This window comes from Rhea americana, unplaced genomic scaffold, assembly GCF_003343005.1.
Source record: "Rhea americana isolate MKP2758 unplaced genomic scaffold, rheAme1 scaffold_192, whole genome shotgun sequence".
Lineage (NCBI taxonomy): Eukaryota > Metazoa > Chordata > Aves > Rheiformes > Rheidae > Rhea > Rhea americana.
In genome coordinates, this window is record NW_028186061.1 from 1468539 (window position 1) to 1487703 (window position 19165).

At 44.2% G+C, this 19165-nt stretch overlaps 1 protein-coding gene across 2 annotated transcripts in view; it reads left to right on the forward strand.

The window, feature by feature from the left end:
* The window catches only part of PTH1R (parathyroid hormone 1 receptor), a 126940-nt gene that overhangs the window by 81932 nt on the left and 25843 nt on the right, over positions 1 to 19165 (forward strand). Inside the window, exons 6-8 of one of the 2 annotated variants that reach the window (XM_085302796.1) lie at positions 3407 to 3517; positions 5211 to 5329; positions 16887 to 16981. In XM_085302796.1, the coding sequence (XP_085158922.1) occupies positions 3407 to 3517; positions 5211 to 5329; positions 16887 to 16981 (325 nt within the window). Of the gene's footprint in view, positions 1 to 3406; positions 3518 to 5210; positions 5330 to 16886; positions 16982 to 19165 lie in introns of those variants that run through there. The other variant, XM_085302797.1, reaches the window with a different exon arrangement.

The following is a 19165-nucleotide window of genomic DNA, read 5'->3' on the forward strand; positions in this document are numbered from 1 at the left end:
GTGGATTTTTTTATTGTTTTCCTGAAACTCTTCACCATTTTTCAGATTTCTTCTTGTAACTGAGTGTAGATTTCTTTTGCGAATTGACCAGGAGAAAGGGAAAATAGCAGAGTGAAGCCAAGTTGTTAGTACTGTTAATATTATTATAAACCAAGGAAAAATTTTTGGAAGAAATATTTGAGAAAACAAAAAAAAAGGTCTTGTTTTGATTCCAGCACACTACCAATGGCATATACAATATTTTTCCTCCCCATTTTTTGCCAACTCTGCTTTTAAATTGTCTCTAGAGTGAGTAAAACRGGAGAATTTCAGAGGAAGAAGAAGCAGAATTCAGTCCAAGTGTCRCATCAATGAGCTTAGCTCAGTGAAAGTGATGATAAAAGTCACGCATGGCTGTGCAGATCAGAAAGGGACAGTGGGGTGAGGTGGGAAGGGAGGAATATGGGAAAGGTGTAGGGTTTGTGGGCCTGAAGGATGGGGGCAGTAAGGGTAGGAGTGAAAGGAGGGCAGTGGCAGTGGGGTTCGTGTTGGGGACAACATGTTGGATCCAGAGGAAGGAACAGCTTTTGGCTGCATGAAAAATGAGGAATGTGGCTCTAGCTGTCAGCAAGTGTGGCTGGTCCTGGCTTCAGTTAATATTTCCATTTGAAAAATGTTTTCTGAGTGTCTCAGTGCTGCAGCCAGCGCAAGAGCTCCACGAGCTGCTCTGCCACCGGCAGGTCCGGGAGCACCTGGCTTGCTCTGCGCACGTCTCCCCAGCTCCCTCCGTGCAAGGTAAAAACCTTTCTTTCAGTGCGTTCCCTCCTCATGCTCCTAGGCTGCCCCAGACGGGCAAGAAAACGCCAGACTCTGCCCAGTTGTATGCTCTGTACGTGCCAGCGCACTGGCTGGACCATAAAGTCTGGTGGCTGGGTGGCAGCTGCCAAATGTGCCCCAGCCCTTCAACRTCTGCCTCTACCATCAACCTCAATGAAATCTGGAAGCGATGACTGAGATTTTTAACCCCCTTTCGAAACTAGCTGAAATGGGGCAATAGTTCTACCAAGCACAGAGCAAGGAGAGGAAAGTAAAGGATGRAGGAGACATGGGAAACAGGTTAAAGATGGTTCTGTAGTTTGTGACAGCTCGTGGCAATGGCGATAAATTCATTTTTGCCTTCTCCGGGGAGATCTGGATGCTTTCTGAAGATTGTATCCCGCCAGATCCTCATATGACCTTAGTGAACCAATGCCACGGATAGATAAACTGGGACATTGGAAGATTTCAGATATAATGAGARGCAACAAAGAGAATCTTTTTCAGATTTCTGGGGCAGCTGATGGCTCCCCAGATTGCTCRTGTGAAAAATGCAGAGGTTCTGGCTTTCAGTGTSTTTCCTTCTCAGTGTGTTCAGCCCGCTGGGTTTTGTTTTGTTTTGTTTTGTCTTRTCTTGTTTCGGGGGGCTTTTTTGGTWAAARTACCCAAAATGTAATAACTGCCTACACTATTAGCCAGTAAGCATCAGTTTTCTTTTGAATGAGTACATGGCAAATTTGTGGGGGTGTGCGCATGTGCAGCGTGAGGARGAAGTACCAAGAGATGTGTTTTGAAATTAATATTTTCTGGACAAAATTTGCACTACCATGTTGAATGTAACTACTTAAAAATGAACACCAAGCTTTGCAAACCATTCTGGAAATCTTAGAAATGYGGAAGGTTTTTATCTCAGCATTTTCAGAGTGTGGCCTCTCTATGGATTTTTTTCTCAATGTTGTTTCAAAGCAGCCTTCATTTTCTTCCTATATTTATTTATTAAAAATAATTGGTTTTATTTTAAGTAAGAGAGGGTCAAGTTAAATCTTTATTTATCTTTTTGTCTACAAAAGGAACTTGGAGATAATAACATTTTTTGTAACAGTCTGAGTCTTGTGGGGCTTTTCTTCTTTCTCTTTTGATCTTTCCAGAGAACTAAAAAACAAATAAATTGTTTTTCAGGGTGTAAGTTATCCTACAATATAATRAGCCAAGTGCAGGAGTTTTCATGAATAGGAAATTTACTGTCATTCTTCCCTTAATGTGACTCAAAAAAGGGAACGCACAATAAACGATTTCCTCCTTTCTATCGCACCACTACCAGGGATTTTGAGCTCCACTGCCCCTACTCCCAGTTAATGCTTTAGAAGATACATCGTGGTTAATTTGGTCCTTTTCATCAACAATAAATTAAAGATAAGAAATCAGCTGACAAATGACGAACTTTTCTGTTGTTTTTAGTGTCCTAAAATACCAGCAAATTGAACTGAGCACAGTCAGCCCCAAATCTTGAGGGCAACCACACTAACTAAAGGTCCTTAAAATAATCCTGGCTTGTTATTTAATCTTGTGAAAACATATGCATTGTAAAGGATAAATTACAGTTTCTTTGAAAGATTGCTAAGGCGCTAGCTTTGATACTAATGAAACGTCCTGAGAGCTTGATGGTATTTATCGTTTCTTTAATAGTGGAATTCTTGCAGATAAGAGCAGGCAATTCCATTTTATTTTGATTCCCAGGCAATTTCTCTCCATCAGACGCCTTATAGACTGCTGATAAATTCCTTGACGGGATGCCATTGGTATGGAGGGAAAAGAYTGTTCTTAAAGCAGAGCTGGGGAAGCTTCACTAGTGTTTGCTTTTCATTCAGATATGTTACTGAAGCTGGATTTTTACCAGGGAACACTTAGTGCAGCTCAATCTGAAGATGAAGGTAGCACATGGTTAAATTCTGGTGAATTTTACCCGTTGAACTCTTCAAGGACGGGAAATGCAGGCTATGCTTGAACATGTATGTCTGAACATGAATGTGTTCCCCTCATGCAGCTGGGAACTTATAAATCAAAAGCTGCAGAAATGTGTCTGTTGACAAGCTGGGAGGATATGGGGCGGGGGGGGAACTGGGTATGATTTCCCTCTTTCTAAAGTGGTGTTGAAAATGGGTCAAGCTCTCCTTGGGTATCTTCAAGTTGCTCTGTAGACTACAGAATTCTGACTGCCAAGTCTGGAGCCCTACAACATTCAGGTCCTCCAGCTCTCCACTCCTCTCTCCTGCTCCATTTCTCTTTCCTCCAGCCCGCAAGTGGAAGTGCCTTTCCAGAAGTATTGGTCTCCGTCAGAGAGTGTTCAACTATCATCCTGTGTCCAACCATGTCTTTCTGAAATAAAACCTAGGAGAAGCAATACGTTCTCCAAAAGTACAAGTACTGTTCAGAGCTAAGCACTGAGACACAAATTACAATGATGCCCAAGAGCAGTTTTCTTGAATTAAGTAATTGTGTTTTTGGCTTTTTCACGGAGATCCCTCTCATAATGGTGTGGCAGAGGAGTTACTGCCAGGCCTTTACCTCTGCAGTTAAGTGACTTCTTCTCGTGTTTGGGTCTCTTCCACAGATGGCTTTTGTCTTCCTGAGTGGGATGGCATTGTCTGTTGGCCTGAAGGTGTGCCAGGCAAAGTGGTGGCTATGCCATGTCCAGAGTACATCTATGACTTCAATCACAAAGGTAAGACACTGTCCCAAATGTCAGCCAAGCCYTGTGAGCTGCAGTTAGGAGGGAGCTGAGAGTCTGAAATGATTGAAAACCCTCTTTAGAATCCTTCCTTTTCCTCACATGTTGATTCTCATTCAAGCTCGGAGCAAAGTTAGAGAAAAGGAAGTAAAGAAACAGCCATTACTGTTGTTTAATGACAACTGTATCACTCCTTCTCAGTCTCAAAATGGACTCTGCTCTGCTCATCGCCTTCCTGCTCCATCCGCTCGTCCTGTGCTCGGTATATCACATGCTGAGAGAAAAGAAAAGCTCTGTTTTTACCCCAGCAGTCACAAATATTCCACCTACAGCTCTCAGACCRTAGGTAGGCATTATAGGCACCAATTACAGGTTTACAACAGAGTAGTCTTGCATGGTTACAAACCCTTATTAACGTGCCACAACAAACTTTGGGTAGCAATAGAAATCTGCAACATACTCTTCCAATTTATATTCTTTACTCAACCCGTTTGTTGCTAGTATTGTCTTTCTAACCTCTGATCTCTGTCCAGCCCCCTATGGTGGGTATCTGAGAACAGCACTGGTAAGCAGAACATGTGCATTCCTCCATATCTCACTTACCCTCAGGCCRTGCATTTCTTGGCTTGCTTCTGGTGCCGCAAAGTCTGTGCATATTTTTAAATGTAATTGAAGTACACGTGCTCCTTAGTGTATTTTCAAAGCTAAAGCTTTATCTTTTCTCAGACAAAGCTGTGCACCCAGGCACCAAAAAATCAGAGAATTAAGTTTAAATGCTCCCARCAGAGCACTGCCACCATTTTCAGAAAAAGAAAGAAATGACATTTCAGTGTGTTCTGTTTAAACACAGTCAGTCCTACTTTTTCTGTAAAAGACTGTGAGCCAAGCCAGCACAATCCCTGATTGATGATCTTTTGCAGAGACACCATGTGCATGCATTTCACTTTAGAGGTCAGGAGGAACAGGTGATCCATCCGTTGTTCCTCCATAACTCCAAAAGGCATGGATTCCCCACCTCACTGATGTTTACTAGTCAAGTTGCCTAGGATGGCAGTCAGGCCGAAACTCTTAAATGTAGATATCTCTAGGAAGGCTCCTTCTATATCACTAGATCTATTGACTGATTTAGYATCCATTAACAGTAAAGGGACTTTTAGCACACAACCCAGTTAATCCTACCAGCACATAGACATTGGAACATGGACGTTTTCCTCTGCAAGATAAATTGCAAGATTAAGCCATGAGTTCTCTTTTTTTCTCCATTGTGATGAGGATGGTAGCCAYACAAAAATCTATGCATTGGATATGTAAAGCAGGAGAAGCATAAAAAAGATCACTTTATTTTCATAGGAAGGGCTGTGACTATGAGGATGTTTCTGCTCTTTGGGACTTCGCAAAACTTCTGTCCTTAGATTTTAAATCCAATATCCTGATGCAAACTGAAGTGTAAATTGTTACTAACTCCCTGGATTTYCTCAGTTAGAAAACTGATAAGGTTGCTAATGAGACGGAAACTGTGTTCCTGCAGCTGAGCTTCAAAGCAGGCAGGARGCATTAGGGTTGATGGTGCAGAGATGGGTTCCACCCTTGGAAGGGATTTCTCTTTTTCTACCAGATCTGACCCAGTATGGAAAAATGGCTCTTCCATGTTCGTATTTATACTCTGTCTCTCTTYTCCTTCTTGTAGGCCATGCTTATCGTCGGTGTGACTTGAATGGGAGCTGGGAGCTGGTCCCGGGCAACAACCGCACCTGGGCAAACTACAGTGAATGTGCCAAGTTTCTCACCAATGAAACGAGGGAAAGGGTAGGCAATGCATTTGCGCCTGCAGCATGAAGCATTGGTCTCATCCGGGGCTAGCCTAAGGAGCACAGTCTCATTTTAAACCCTTGATGAGCTCTAGCTTACTGCCTCCTGTTTGAAACCATAGYCAAGCTTGCCAAAGGTACACCTTCATTTTGATGCACAATTATTTGAATGGGAAATTGTCCTCAAGGCAGGAAGGTTTCTTCCAATTTCCATGATCCTATTTGTATAGAGAGCTGGGAGAAAATTRGAAAGGGCTCGGGGCACTTAGAAGTTGCTGAAGGTTGTGCTTGATGCCACAGAGATTCCCTCTTCCCCCTCATTCAACAATTTTACTTTCAGGTTATTGTTAATTATTTCAGAGCCTATGCACTTGTTTCTGCTAGGGGACGCACAAACACAGAGCAAAAATGTCTATCAAGCCAGTAGCAATCCTGTTTCTGTAGGTATCCAGAACATCTGGACTGAAAGGTATAAGCCACAGACCCAGAGCTTTTTTGCAGTCTTTTCATTGAAGATGAGTGGGGACAAAGCCCTTTGTTAATGCAAAGTAGCACATAAGTACAGATCTAGTTCTGGTGTAGTTACAATCTTGAGGCAACGACACCATCCGGATTTAGAAAAGGAATTAACAAACACTTGAAAATGGAGAGTTTGCTATGCTCCTGGGCCAAAAAAGTGTCTATATACCAGTCTATAAGCCTTATTTTTACATAAATTTAAACGATTTCCAAAGGAATAGCTGGCATATACTAAGGTAGAAAGTTCTTACCTGTCTATCTGGGTTTGAGTCCAGCTAAGTGTCAGTAGTGCTTCTGAATGTCTGAGTGCATCACTCCTTACTGCAGAAGCAGTTCCTCTGCTGTCAACGGTCACCTGAGGGGATGTGACCTTCATCATTCACAGAGAAAGACACYTCCACTCACACATAGTTGCTGTTCTTTATCTGCAGTTTTCAAATTATTTAGCAGAAATTTCTTGTTTCTCAGTGGTACCTGGAAAATGTCCTCCTTGGATATGGAGTACGGCATCAGCGGCCGATATTCTGCAGTAATGATTGTTTTCAGATGGTTGGAGATAAATATCTAACAAAAACTTCACAATGGGAAGCAGGCTTGAAGATGACACACGCTCCCTTTGRTATTAATGTTCCTAATTTTAAATCCCGCCACAGCGTAGTTTTTTGCTGTTAAAGGTTTCTTTTCTTTTTTTTTTTTTTTCCTTCTATGGTGAAGCAACATTTGAATGAGGTAGTTTGGTGAGGAAAGAGGCATCTGCATGTGTTATCACCCCCTCTCAGGCAGACAAGGTTACAGGGTGCAGGCACAGTTCTGACTATTTAAAAACAAAGTGCGTTATCGTGGAAGATGTTTACTTCTAGAACAAGTATAGTGGGACTTGTACCCAATCCATGCGGTAGAAAGAACCGTTTTATTCCTAGGGGTTTCTAGAAGGTTTCTGGAACATGTCATGGAGTCCTTCAGTATCTCACTTACACCAAGAGGGCTTTACTAAGTGGCATCAGTTTCTTGACCTCTTAGAAGTCTTCTCCTCTGTCTCACCTCCCTCAGTAGTGCCCTCTGGTGAGAGTCATCTGCTGCAGGCCTCTCCACCTGAGCAAGTCTCCTACAATTCCTAGGAAAGGCAGCTCTTTCTTTTAAACCTCCCACGCTCTCAGCCAGGACATGGTCAAGGGAAGTTATCAGAGGAAGTGTACAGGGAAGAGAAGGTTGCCCTTTGGTTACCAGCAGAAGGAAGAAACAGAGACCTTCTGACCCCAGGCTGGCAAGGAAGGCTGGAAGCGAAGCCCTCTGTCCTGCATTTCATGCGTGTCTGTGTGTCAGTGTGCATCCCCTGAGTGCAGAGATGTTCGGTTCGCAGAAGGGGAACTTGGTCAGTGATTCCTAATGAGGGAAGCGTTAGATGAGGTGTCACAGCATAGGGACTGGATTTCTGTTCTCAGCTCTGAGGCTTGTCAYCCTAATTATTCTGTAGATATGCCCTAGTCATTTTTTACCACAAGTGYTTTTTTGTTGTTGCTGTTCTAGCTATACAGAGGTGAATGTAATGATATTTAGTTATAWGAAAAATAAATTCATCTTTGCTGCTGAGATTAAACGGACTGCTTGGTAGTGTTTAAGCAATGATTGCTCAGTGCAAAGAACAGCAGGAAAAAAATAGTAGTTTCCTCCAACCTTGGAATAGTATTTTGATGACCAAATGCTTTTCAACATCATATATTATTAATTATTATCGTTATTATTAACAACCTTRTATTTGCACAAGGTTATTTTTCTCTGTCCAGCCCTGCACTCACCTCATAGGCTGATACTGCACACAGTTATGCAGTGCTTTGCAGTGCAGAGGTGGCTGCATTTTGGTGAGACGGGAAATAACACATATACATCCACTGCGGGTCCCTTGGGCCTTCCAGTATGGAAAGCAATGTGGAAATAAAAAAGAGGAATGACCCTATTTCTCTCAGCTGAGTGGCAACTTGCAGAGAACAAGACCTCTTGTCTTTCACACCCAAGAGTGGCTCTGAAGCACCAATATTAATAAATTTTTCCTTTGATTTTTTTTTTCTTTAAGTRGATATGTCTTGAGATGTCAGAATCAGGGGATTTGGCAAGATAGACTAGTGATCTTTGGAGAGATTGTTTTCTATTGTTATTTCCCCCCCTTCAATCTGTGGAACAACATCTTTGCATCCCCAGTAACAGCTGCATTTAACCAACATTTTGAAAGGAGGTCGTGGGCTGATTCTGAGCAATACAGCATCTTAACAGATGTAACCAARGAAATTTTTAAGGAACCATGCATTAGAAAGCATTAGGAAAAAAATCTGTCTGTGACTATAGATATATACACACACACATATATGTATATRTATATCTTGCTATTTCTGTCTCTAGAAACAGGAATATATCTACAGCTAGCTATATATGTACATACAGATACACACACCTTAAAAAACATCCACGTGCATGTACACACACGAGCATATATATGTTCATGTGTGTTTGCTTAGGTGTGCAGTTTTCTCCTTTTAGCCACTGTAGGATAATTATAAGATTGACTAAAGCAGCATACAGAGGGCCCCAGAGAAAGTTTGTGTCTTTCGCTACCTTTTCCTGAAACATATAAATAGGATTATTTCACACAGAGAAGTAAGGAAACCGCTTTCTGAAATTAGCAAAGTATGCTAAAGCCATCAGAGCCAGGAGAATTAACAGCTCGTAACTGCCCAGTGAGCAATTGCTTTTGGGTTGTTTTCTAAGGGAAAATTAGTACTGCTGAAGGATGCTGGATTGACAGCTCTGAAGATTGATGTCCCTTCTTCAGCCAGGGAAGCAGGTAGACTGTGGCTAGCTGTCAGAGCATGTTTCCCTAAATACCTTGCAGGCATAGCATTAATCCTGCCATGAACAGCCATCTCCTGGACATGGCAGGTCCGTAGAAGGCAATCACTTAGCAAAAGGGAGGAAAGAGTTTCATGGAAAGGTGTCCGAGMAGCACATCAAGGGGAAGATATAGTGGTTTTCTTTGTGCGTTCGGGGCTGTGCCGAAAACCACCACTACACTATTGAGTGCTTTCCTGAATTCTTGTATTATGCTTTTAAGAGATGAGTCAATCACTCATGGATGCAACAGAGACCACAGAAAATTTTGTTCTTGCACTCCTTCCCCMTGAGCCATGCATGGACAGCCCCCATCTCCAGTTGCACACTGGCTGTCCCAAAATATCTCCCTGCCTCTAAGCAGATAGACTGAGAGACCTGTGGCTTCCCACCCCAGAGCCCTGACCAGGCAGCCTTATTTTGTTTATTTTCTATCCGGTGTTTAGCAAGACAGGAGGACAAGGGAAGGAAGGGGAATAGATTGGCCAGTGTTCATCCTCCGAGGAAGGCAATGTGGTTAAACACCAGCTGTTTGTCTGTCTGCCGTGTGTTTCAAGTCACTGAGCCACAGGTGGCTCAGTGTCAGGAGAGTGTATTCAGCACTGCCATGTATTTACTAGATGTTCTATGGACACATATCTATATATACATATGTGTATATATAGATATATTTACACATATATATATAGGGGGGTGTATAAATATACATGTATATTTAAATCACTGTATATTTGTCCTGTTCCTACGCTCTTCCTTAGGTGTTTTGGGGCATGTAAGAGACAGGGCAGAGGGTTAAAATGACCTTGAGTCCAACCAACATTGACCATTCTCCTTGCAACTTTCTGAAGTTCTCTTAGGCATAGGAAGTAGTGTGGCCTGACTCMCTGGAGCTCCTTAGTCTTTAGATAAAACACAGAACACATAGGCAGTCTTTATTTGGCCCTTCAATTAGTAAACAGCATTTTAGGCAATTTCTCTTCATCAAGCGTAGTAGCACTTTGAGCACAGCCCCCTTTCATTTTGCACAGGCACCAGGAGCAGCACCTTCAGCATCACCATTTTTCTGTTCACCCTCTCAGATGTTGGCAGAGGTAATGGCTTGTTTTGATCAGTAAGCAGAAGTTTCCTTCATTTTCATCTCTCCCAAAATAGCACTGATTCCAAGCATATCTTGCTTTAAAGTAGGACAAACCGATCCTGCTTTCAAGGACAAGTTAAGGGTAAATGTACCTACACCTACTGAAATCATGGGGAAGGTGAATATGAGCCAGTAACTTGGGAGATTAGCCCAGCTTGGAAACCACTAGCCTAGAGAGATAGACCATCCAAAGATCTAACCTCCACCCTGGACCCTCCACCAGACCAATCCTGTCTTCATCTGGTACTGCTTGTTTATATCATGGTGGTTTTACGGCTCCCAAAGAAATCAGAGAGGCCTCGGGAAGCCATCACCTACCAAACACAATGGGAAAGGCACAGCATGTTCCAGGGCTGCTTTGTCTAGACTCCATTGTTCAGACCAAAGATCTCATACTCTTGGTCTTTGTTCTTGGAGCTCTTTGGGGTCCTTTCAAGAAACAGTAACTTTTCATAGCCTCAAACTGATTRCATAAAATATGTTTAAACAAAGTATGCTGAGTGATACAGATGAAATACCATCAGAGTGCTGTGCATTTGCGTCATAGAAGATGGGCAGATGTTTTAAAATATGTGTAGGAATAAAAATTGCTTCACCAAGACCTGTTCTTTGTTCTTGCAAGCAGCTCTGTCATTAGTTCTCAGTTCATGCCTGTAAAGTCTAGTTTGTTCCTGTAAACACTGAGTACCTTTTACTGAGGTGCTGCTGATAATAGTTTATGCCTAGAGTCTGCTGAGAAAGTCTGATGGATGACAATAGCAATAATACTTAYGACATATGAGAATACAAGAATGGCTAGGCAAATGTCAGATCTGATCACCTTTMACCCACCTTTAACCATTGCAGTCCTACAGCGGGTGTTTAGGGACAGCTTATTAAAGTTGATAAACCAAGAGAATTATTGTCCTTAGTTACAGCTYTCCAACTGTCTGCAGCCATGGCACATCGTGAAGATAGGATTTGGAGAACTTCTGTTAATTTGAACAGCATATTTGGGGCCCATTTTGGCTGCGGCCTCCTAGATGTCCTACAGCAAGAAGTTTTGATGGTTAAGCAGGCATGGAGTGAAAAAAAGTGCTGCTTTTCATGAGAATGTTCTTCTGTGGGGCACTCAAGATGCTCAGCTGGCTTCTGAGACATGTAACTTTTCCCCTGTTCTATTCTAGAGCAATAGACTGGTGCCCACAGAACGCTAGATGAAGGAGCCACTCAACACGTGCAGAAACACAAATTTACACAGCTAAATTTAAGTGTCTTTGAGAGCTGACTTTCACCACTGTTCTTGCCCAGACTGTGGAGGTCTGAAGCGCTCAGTACCTCCTTAAGTGAAGGGAACAGAGTTATGTGGGAGAAGGCAGTTATGTAGCAAAAAGCAGTGTTCAGTGCTTAATGATTTGGAAGCTTAAGCTTTGTAAATCAGCRACTTTCAAAAATATCCTCAATGACTAGAACTAGTGACAGTGGCTATCTGGCATTGCTTATCATTGCTTATCATTCAGAACAGTAAAATGCTGCCCCTGCTGATTTCAAACATGTTATTAGCAACCTCTGAATCAGCAGCTTTCAGAAACTCTGCAGATACTTGATCTAGAAGGCCCTTACACACACTGCTGTCATCATACGCTGCTGATCTCACCCATCAGCACAGCCTGCCAACCCCACAAAAGGCCACTGGATCCGTTTTAGTTTCGTGACGTGAGTGTTGTAGACTATTGCCATTGTAAAGCCACAGACAGAGTCACGCTTCCATCCTTGGAGCAATTCTACCCACRTATCTCCCAAGGATCCTATACAAGGATCAAAGTATTTACATACACCCAGAGTTTGGGGGGTCTGAGTAGCTCTGCTGGGAGGCCAGCTCCAAAGMCACAGCTGACTGTGAAGCTCTTTACTAATACTGCAAATGGAGGTGCCTCATCACACATTCCCACACATGGTCATGCTCCTTTCATGAGACCTGATGTGTGGGAATCTTAKGTAGTAGGAAATAAAAAGGCTAAAAGAAGAAAGCTGGATGAAAGGCACAGTGTAATGATATTTAGAATGGGGGTTGCTTCCAAATACCTAGAAAATAAACATTTCRGTCTGAGCCAGTCACCCTCGGCTTTCTCTGTGTCACTGGAAAGAAACAGGCCTCTTCGTAGGATGTTTTATCTYAGCCTAAAAGAAGTGTCTGACACAGGCACTGATTCCCTTCCAATAACTATCAAGACAGTCAAGYAGACCAGCTCAGAATTAGGCATCCTGCCTTTAGATAAACACACAAATTWAAACACGCAAACACTGAAGTCCTGAAGGCTCCATCCACTTGCCTGAATGTAGGTTGTATTTATGCTAGAGTTAACTGAGATATCCTAGGGTATCTGAGGCATCAGCACAGGACTGGCAGATAGGACGTGGGATCCACAGGAAATCATTCCCCTCCATAAAAGTGTCTGGAAGCCAAACAGGACCTAAAATGATGAGACACCTAGGCAAGAACAACTGGATTGAGTCCTGAGAGTGTCAGGACCTCTTACSTGGGATCCAAATGGGTGCATATCCTTATATGAAACAGAGATCCCCCTATATGGGCAGTTACTCTTGCCTCTCTTTACAGCCAGTGACAACCCAAGAGGTAGCTCAGAGAACCATCCTRTGATTAAAATTATCAGATATATTGCAACTAAAGCACCCATTTTTTCCTTCTGTGTGGACCTTGGGTGGCCAGCTCTGATGGAGCCAGCCATATCACAGACAGATAATGTCACATTAAAGAACCATCCACTACAAAAAAACTCCACACAGCTGCACTGGAATTTGAAGGAGCAGAAGGACTTTTCGTATTGCTGCTGGCTGCAATGTAACAGTGAAAGCCTACAGTGGCTTTGCACAGGATAGGGCCTCACACCTGACACCCAGGGCTCTGTCCAGTATAGCTCTGAGTTRTCTTGTAGAAGGAGCAGTCTGCCTCTGGATTCAGGTCAATTCAAATTACATCCCTGTTGGAGGAAGTGGACAGACTAGGAGTCAAGTTAGGCCTTGAGCACCATACAAAAATGTAATAGCCAGCTGCCGTGAGAGTCGCACACCCTGAARATGTCCAAACCGATAGAGCAGGGCATGCAGAGACCTTTGTGAGAGGAGGCCAGAGCCATCCCATGCATGCCCATGGTGGCATCCATGCACCCTGTGAGTTCACRCAGAGGCCATCTCCAGCCTTGTTTTGCTTTCTTGTTCTCCCAAAGGATTTAGACTGCCATGAAGTTTCTGCCTTGAGGTCAGGCTGGCAGAAAATTGAGATRCAAAAGGGATGGAGAAGAAGCTTCYGAAAATGAATAGGGAGGGGGAAAAGGAGACCTTGTTACAGGTATAGCAGACAACACATCTGAAACAGTACTTACATACTTCGTGGTTCATCCTTTTTTCATTCCCTGAGTTATGGGTGGAGTAAGATGGGGAGAGAAGGATCAGGTGGGTTGGCTCGTTGAGTACAGATCTACTTACCTGACTAGACAAGAAAGATGGCTGTGGTTTATTGGAGATTTGCAATGCGTGGCCAGAGAGGATGGGGGAAAGGAAAGGCCCTTATGCTTCGTGGTGCTTGAGAGTGCAGGGCCTGGACCTAGGGAGAAATAACCCCAGGCACTAGTACAAGCTGGGGGCTGACCTGCTGGAGAGCAGCTCTGCACAGAAGGACCTGGGAGTGCTGGTGGATAACAAGCTGACCGTGAGCCAGCGATGTGCCCTTGTGGCCAGGAAGGCCAATGGTCTCCTGGGCTGCATTGGGAAGAGTGTTGCCATCAGGTGGAGGGAGGTGATCCTGCCCCTCTGCTCAGCCCTGGGGAGGCCTCTTCTCGAGTCCTGTGTCCAGTTCTGGGCTCCCCAGTACAAGAGAGACATGGAGCTACTGGAGAGAGTCCAGCGTAGGGCTACAAAGATGATCAGAGGGCTGGAGCACCTGCCCTACGAGGAACGGCTGCGAGAGCTGGGCCTGTTCAGCCTGGGGAAGAGCAGACTGAGGGGGGATCTYATCAATGTGTACAAGYACCTGAAGGGAGGGTGTCAAGGGGATGGGGACAAACTCTTTTCAGTTGTCCCGTGTGACAGGACAAGAGGCAATGGGTAGAAATTGAAGCACAGGAAGTTCTGCCTGACCGTGAGGGGGAATTTCTTCCCTGTGAGAGTGACGGAGCACTGGGACAGGTTGCCCAGACAGGTTGTGGAGTCTCCTTCTCTGGAGATCTTCAAGGCCYGCCTGGCTGCAACCCTGTCTACCATGCTCTAGGTGACCYTGTTTGAGCAGGGGGGTTGGACTAGATGCTCTCCAGAGGCCCCTTCCAACTTTACCTATTCTGCGATTCTGTGATTCTGTGAGCTGACTGACATTAAGGCAKGAAATAATTATCTCATCTCAGCCGAGCATGCGGTGGAGTTTGTAGAGGGTAACTTTCAAGGGCACCAGCTGTAAAACTGATATTCCCCAATTTTCATATYGCACTGAGAGTTTTACAATATTTTGCTGATAATCTCTGCTCCTAGTCTCATAGATACTGGGGTTTTCTTTTACYCTTTTGGTTTGCTTTTCTGTTTTCTTTTTCTTCCTTTACAGCTTTTCTTTTTTTCAGTTTAGATGCATCAACAGTTGAAACAGTGAACGATTACACCAGAAGTCCAGTTAAATGACACTGGTTGAGTATCACTCCCTTTAAAACAGGGTCTTATGGTCTAGCAAGGCCAGATTTTTGAAGGACAGATTATCTATTCCAACCCCTAGTGGTCAGTGCGTGTTCATGGTGGGGTTRTAATAAACATCAAGTAGAGCTTCAGCTGTAGCAGGATGGTCTAGTGCACTGTCCTGTGACTTTAGAGGTCAGGTTGTATCTATGCCCATGCATGACCTATGCAGTTTTCTGTGGATTATTTAGACTGTCCTCCAGTTCTGCTCCAAAAAGAGAGTTCTTAGACCATGGAGGTAGTTATTTCAGCTGGCAGATGATTCAGTATTTTGTTACCTGGAGGACCTTTCCTGATTCAGCACTGTGGTTTCCACAGAGCTGGGACCTCCCTTGGACTGGGAGATGTGTGAGCTCTGCAATTGCTCTTTGAGCCCTTTTTCCCTCGGTAATTCCAAGTCTTACCATCCCTAAGTACAAACACTGCTGGGAACCAACAAGCATGAGATGCACTTTTGAGGCCCACCCCTGCAAACATTTTGAGATCCTGATACTTTCACTCCTGAGAGTTTCCCTGAGGGCTTTCACACCCTATCTAAAAAACAATATTCCCTGGAGAMTCCCCATTGTGTTGCTGTGTGGGATTTGTAGCACCTATATTTGCGAGACGGCACATCAGCATGCACGCATGCATGTGTGTATGTGTATGTCTTGGCAGTTCTGACTCAACATCCTTTCAAAAAGGGGCCCTGTGGTTAATCAGAGGAATTAACCACAACCTCCTAAAATGTCCTGCCAGCCAATCAGCAGGCCCTTCCCAAGACCATTGCTGCTACAATGGTGTCGTTGTCTGATAGGAACGTGGATCTTTATGGTTAAAATTCTGAATGGGACTCAGGAATGTTTTTGTTCAGCTTGGTGTAGTAATGCTTCAGAGTTGCCAAATTATCAAGAATCCAAAGTTTGGAGCAGGCCTTTTTTTTTTTTTTTAACTTTTTACTTTTACCATGGAGGTAAATGTTTTTCAGTTCAAAGAGGATCCCAGCTTGGCTGTGGGAAAAGTGCACCAGGCCTTGAAGGGAATCAGCTTTTTTATTTTTTTTTCTCCTAAAGCTCTGCAGTCTGCTCACATTGGCTGTTCAGTGCCTGCTGCCCCCACAGATACATACATATATACATTATATATACGTTTAAAATACACACACACACACACACACACACACACACACATTAGATTAATATTGGCAAGCACACCGCTCTACCAGTGGAAACCGCAAAGAAACATTCACATATTTGGGGATTCTGATGTAATGGGGCTGAGGTTTCACATTCCAGGACAGCATTTCTAGCCTCAAATCAAAATCAGAGCTGTCATTCAGAGCCCAGCGTTACTAATGTTAATGAAACTCAGCGGGTGGGGAGAGGGAAACGCGGGAGACAACAGGAGGAGGGAACAAGGAGAAAGATGCTGAATTGGTTGGTTTCTACAGAGTTTAATTCAGATGATGAAAGGCATACAAACTGTGGCAGATGTTTTAACCCTTTTCAAGTAGATATTGGTAAACCCTGAATTAAGCCACACTCCCCAGCTCCAGGATGAAGAAAAGCATCTCAATATTTAAAGGAAAGCTCAGAGTTTCTAAGCCAAYTCCTTAAAATACAGAGGGCCAAGAGAACTAAGACCTTGTTCTTATGTTCTTATGACCTGATTAATGACTATGAGCTCTCCGGTGACAGGACCTTTTCCAATTGGACTTTGGCAAGCTAAAGTTGTGTCTGGATTGGATAACCACAGTCATAGGGTACTTTTGAATTTAAAAAAGAAAAACAAAAACAGGTGCTTTCCTCCCACATCCCTTAGCCAAAATATATTGTCCTCATGTTTTCTATTGTGGGTTGGCAATCCCCAGTCTGGGCATCAGTCATTCAGCAATGGTATGGCATAACCTAACTGCCAAATTTTACAGTTACAGCAAAAATCCCAGGACAGTGGGCATTTTGCTTGAGCAAAAGCTTCCAAATGATTTCTGGATTGGCTGAGAGTTTGTAAAGCGCTTTGGGTTCCTTTGGGATGAAAAATGCTGCAAAACTCTGGGGTATGGGATTTACCCAACTCCATCACTATCCCCTTGCAAAAGTCCCAGCTCCCCTAGGTCATTAGGAAAGAGAAATGTCACCTTCCAGGCTGCTTTTATGTTGAAGAGATGACATYAGGTGTGATTGCCAAAGGTTTCCTGGGCCCAGAGCTTTACCTCCCCAGCAGGTGTGATAGCCTCAATCTCTATGCTGCTACCGTGGTTGTGTTACGATRCAGTAGGATGCGTTCTAATGTGGCGCTATTTTTTCCATCATTTGTACTGCAGGAGGTCTTTGATCGCCTCTATTTGATTTATACTGTTGGATACTCCATCTCTCTGGGATCCCTCACAGTTGCTGTCCTTATCCTGGGATACTTCAGGTAGGCGGCTCTGTTTTTACCTAAGCGAGTAATCGCTGGACCGGAAAAGCCTTGGGCTTTCCCAAAGGATAAAACTGGGGTGGCATGTGCTTCTTCAGCAAGCCACAAAGGGTGGCATTTGTGCTTTGGGCTGTGTTAGTGCCACTTAGTAAAAGTCCTTGGGTGATGATGGGGGGGATGTTTGAACTTCTTCCCCAGGGTTGCAGTGGAATTTTCTAGACCCTCTTTATAGTGAACGCAGAGAGAGGCACCTCCCGAGGTTTGTGTCACCTCCTTCTATCTAGATTTTTCTGTCCCTGTTGCCCCTTTACATGACAGGCTTAGATTTAGATGGCTAGGTTCTGGACAGCTAAAATTTTCTGAGAGAAGCTCCACTCTAACCCTGAATAATCATGGAGGAACGTGGAGCAAAAGTGCCGAAATGACTCCTCTAACTCCCTGTGCTGTTCCTGCATCTAGGGAGCCAGAAATCACCACTGTCCCTCCTTACTCACAGTTTTTCTGCCCTCCTTCTCCACGAGCCCTCCAAAGGACGTAGGCCCCTAAATACCATTATGAACTTGCTCTGTCCAGCCCACAGAACTCACTGGTACACCTCTCTGTTGCAGTTACGACCATGGGAGGAGAAGACATCCTTCTCTGGTAGACTCTGTGCTAGTTTTCCTTTGGGAAATYGTAGTGGTAGAGTAGGGTGCTGACCCCAGACCACCAGAGCACGGGGCGATAAGCCCTTCAGTTGCTGGCGGTAACTTCTCATAGCAAACAGTGGGACCCAGACGACAGCTGTGGGGATAAATCCTCCATGCGGCAAACAGCCAAGTGGTGTCTGCAAATGAGCTCAGCAGCTCCCACCACGCAAGCTCAGGCTTAGGCTCAGACATACTCCACTGGGAGTAAAATGTGTAGTCTTTAGAAAGAGCTCTCGCTCTTTTTGGGGAGACATGTTCTCTCTTTCCTCACGCAGTCAGAGCACATCACATACAGCCCAGGTGACATGAGTGGCTGTACTAGCCCATCTTTGCCCCAAGGACTCAAAGCAGCTGTGAAAACTGRGCCAGGTTTTGTTCCGGGTATATATAAGCCAGAGATTATACATTTCACATCACATTTCACATGCAGKGAACAAAGCCCATCTTAATTTATATTTCAACAGTTCCACTTTGCATGATTTGTACTATAATAGAACAGGAAACAACTATTATTTCTGAGACAAGCTCATCCAAAGGAGAACACCCCCCCCTTTTTTTTTGTACAACTATATTTTTATTTCCATTATTGGAGCCAGGGATTTAAAAGAGTATAAATCCATGGTCTGGTTCATGCTTGGCTAATCAGGTAACAGAGCCATAGGAAAAAAAAGACAAAAAGGGACCCTGGCAGGTCAGTTAATTCCTTCTTCTCTCCAGAGGCAGCAGGATTGTTGTTCCCAAAACTCACCTCACAGACCTAGGTTTAACACATTCACACCTTATCATCCAGCTTTTCTCCAAAAAGGATCTTAAAGCGCTTTACAATCATCATTTGTTGGGTCATATCACCTGCAGCTGCAATGCAGCAATTGCTAGGGTGGAGGCCAGCAACTGCTCAGCGTGAGCAAGCAACAGATATTTTCTGATGGGAAATAGATAAAACAGCCCAGCACACTGCAGTTGCTAAGCTCAGGCTGAAATCTGGAGTGGGTACAAAGGCAAGCAATTTATCATATCTGAAACAGTGCAAGTTTTTAGAGGCCCCCAGCTCTTTAKGCTTTGTAGTCCAATTCCTCTGCACAAAGTGCAGATAAGCGTGCAGATTTTGTCTCTGTTAGAGGGGATCTATTTSTTGGGGGGAGGGATTTAACAGTGAAAGGGACACACGTGCTTCAGTGTCAGTGGGTGCTGTGCATGTATTCTGCTTCTGCAGGCTGAGTGAACAGTGTGTGCACACTGAGTGCACGCTCCCTACGCCTGCTGCRGAGCAGAGGCCTGCCCTGCAGCCGCGCTACCCGCCGAACGCGGCTCACAGGATGTGCACGTCACTGTGGCTGCACCTACCATGCAGTAGAGCCATCCTTGCTGCTCATGTGCTGCGCAGCGAATGCACGCTGCATGAACGTGCCCCGAAAGGCTCCTGCACGCTCCCTTCCCCCACAGACTCACTGCACGCGCCTTGCAAAGAGGGTTCACACATGCACTGTGTGCACAC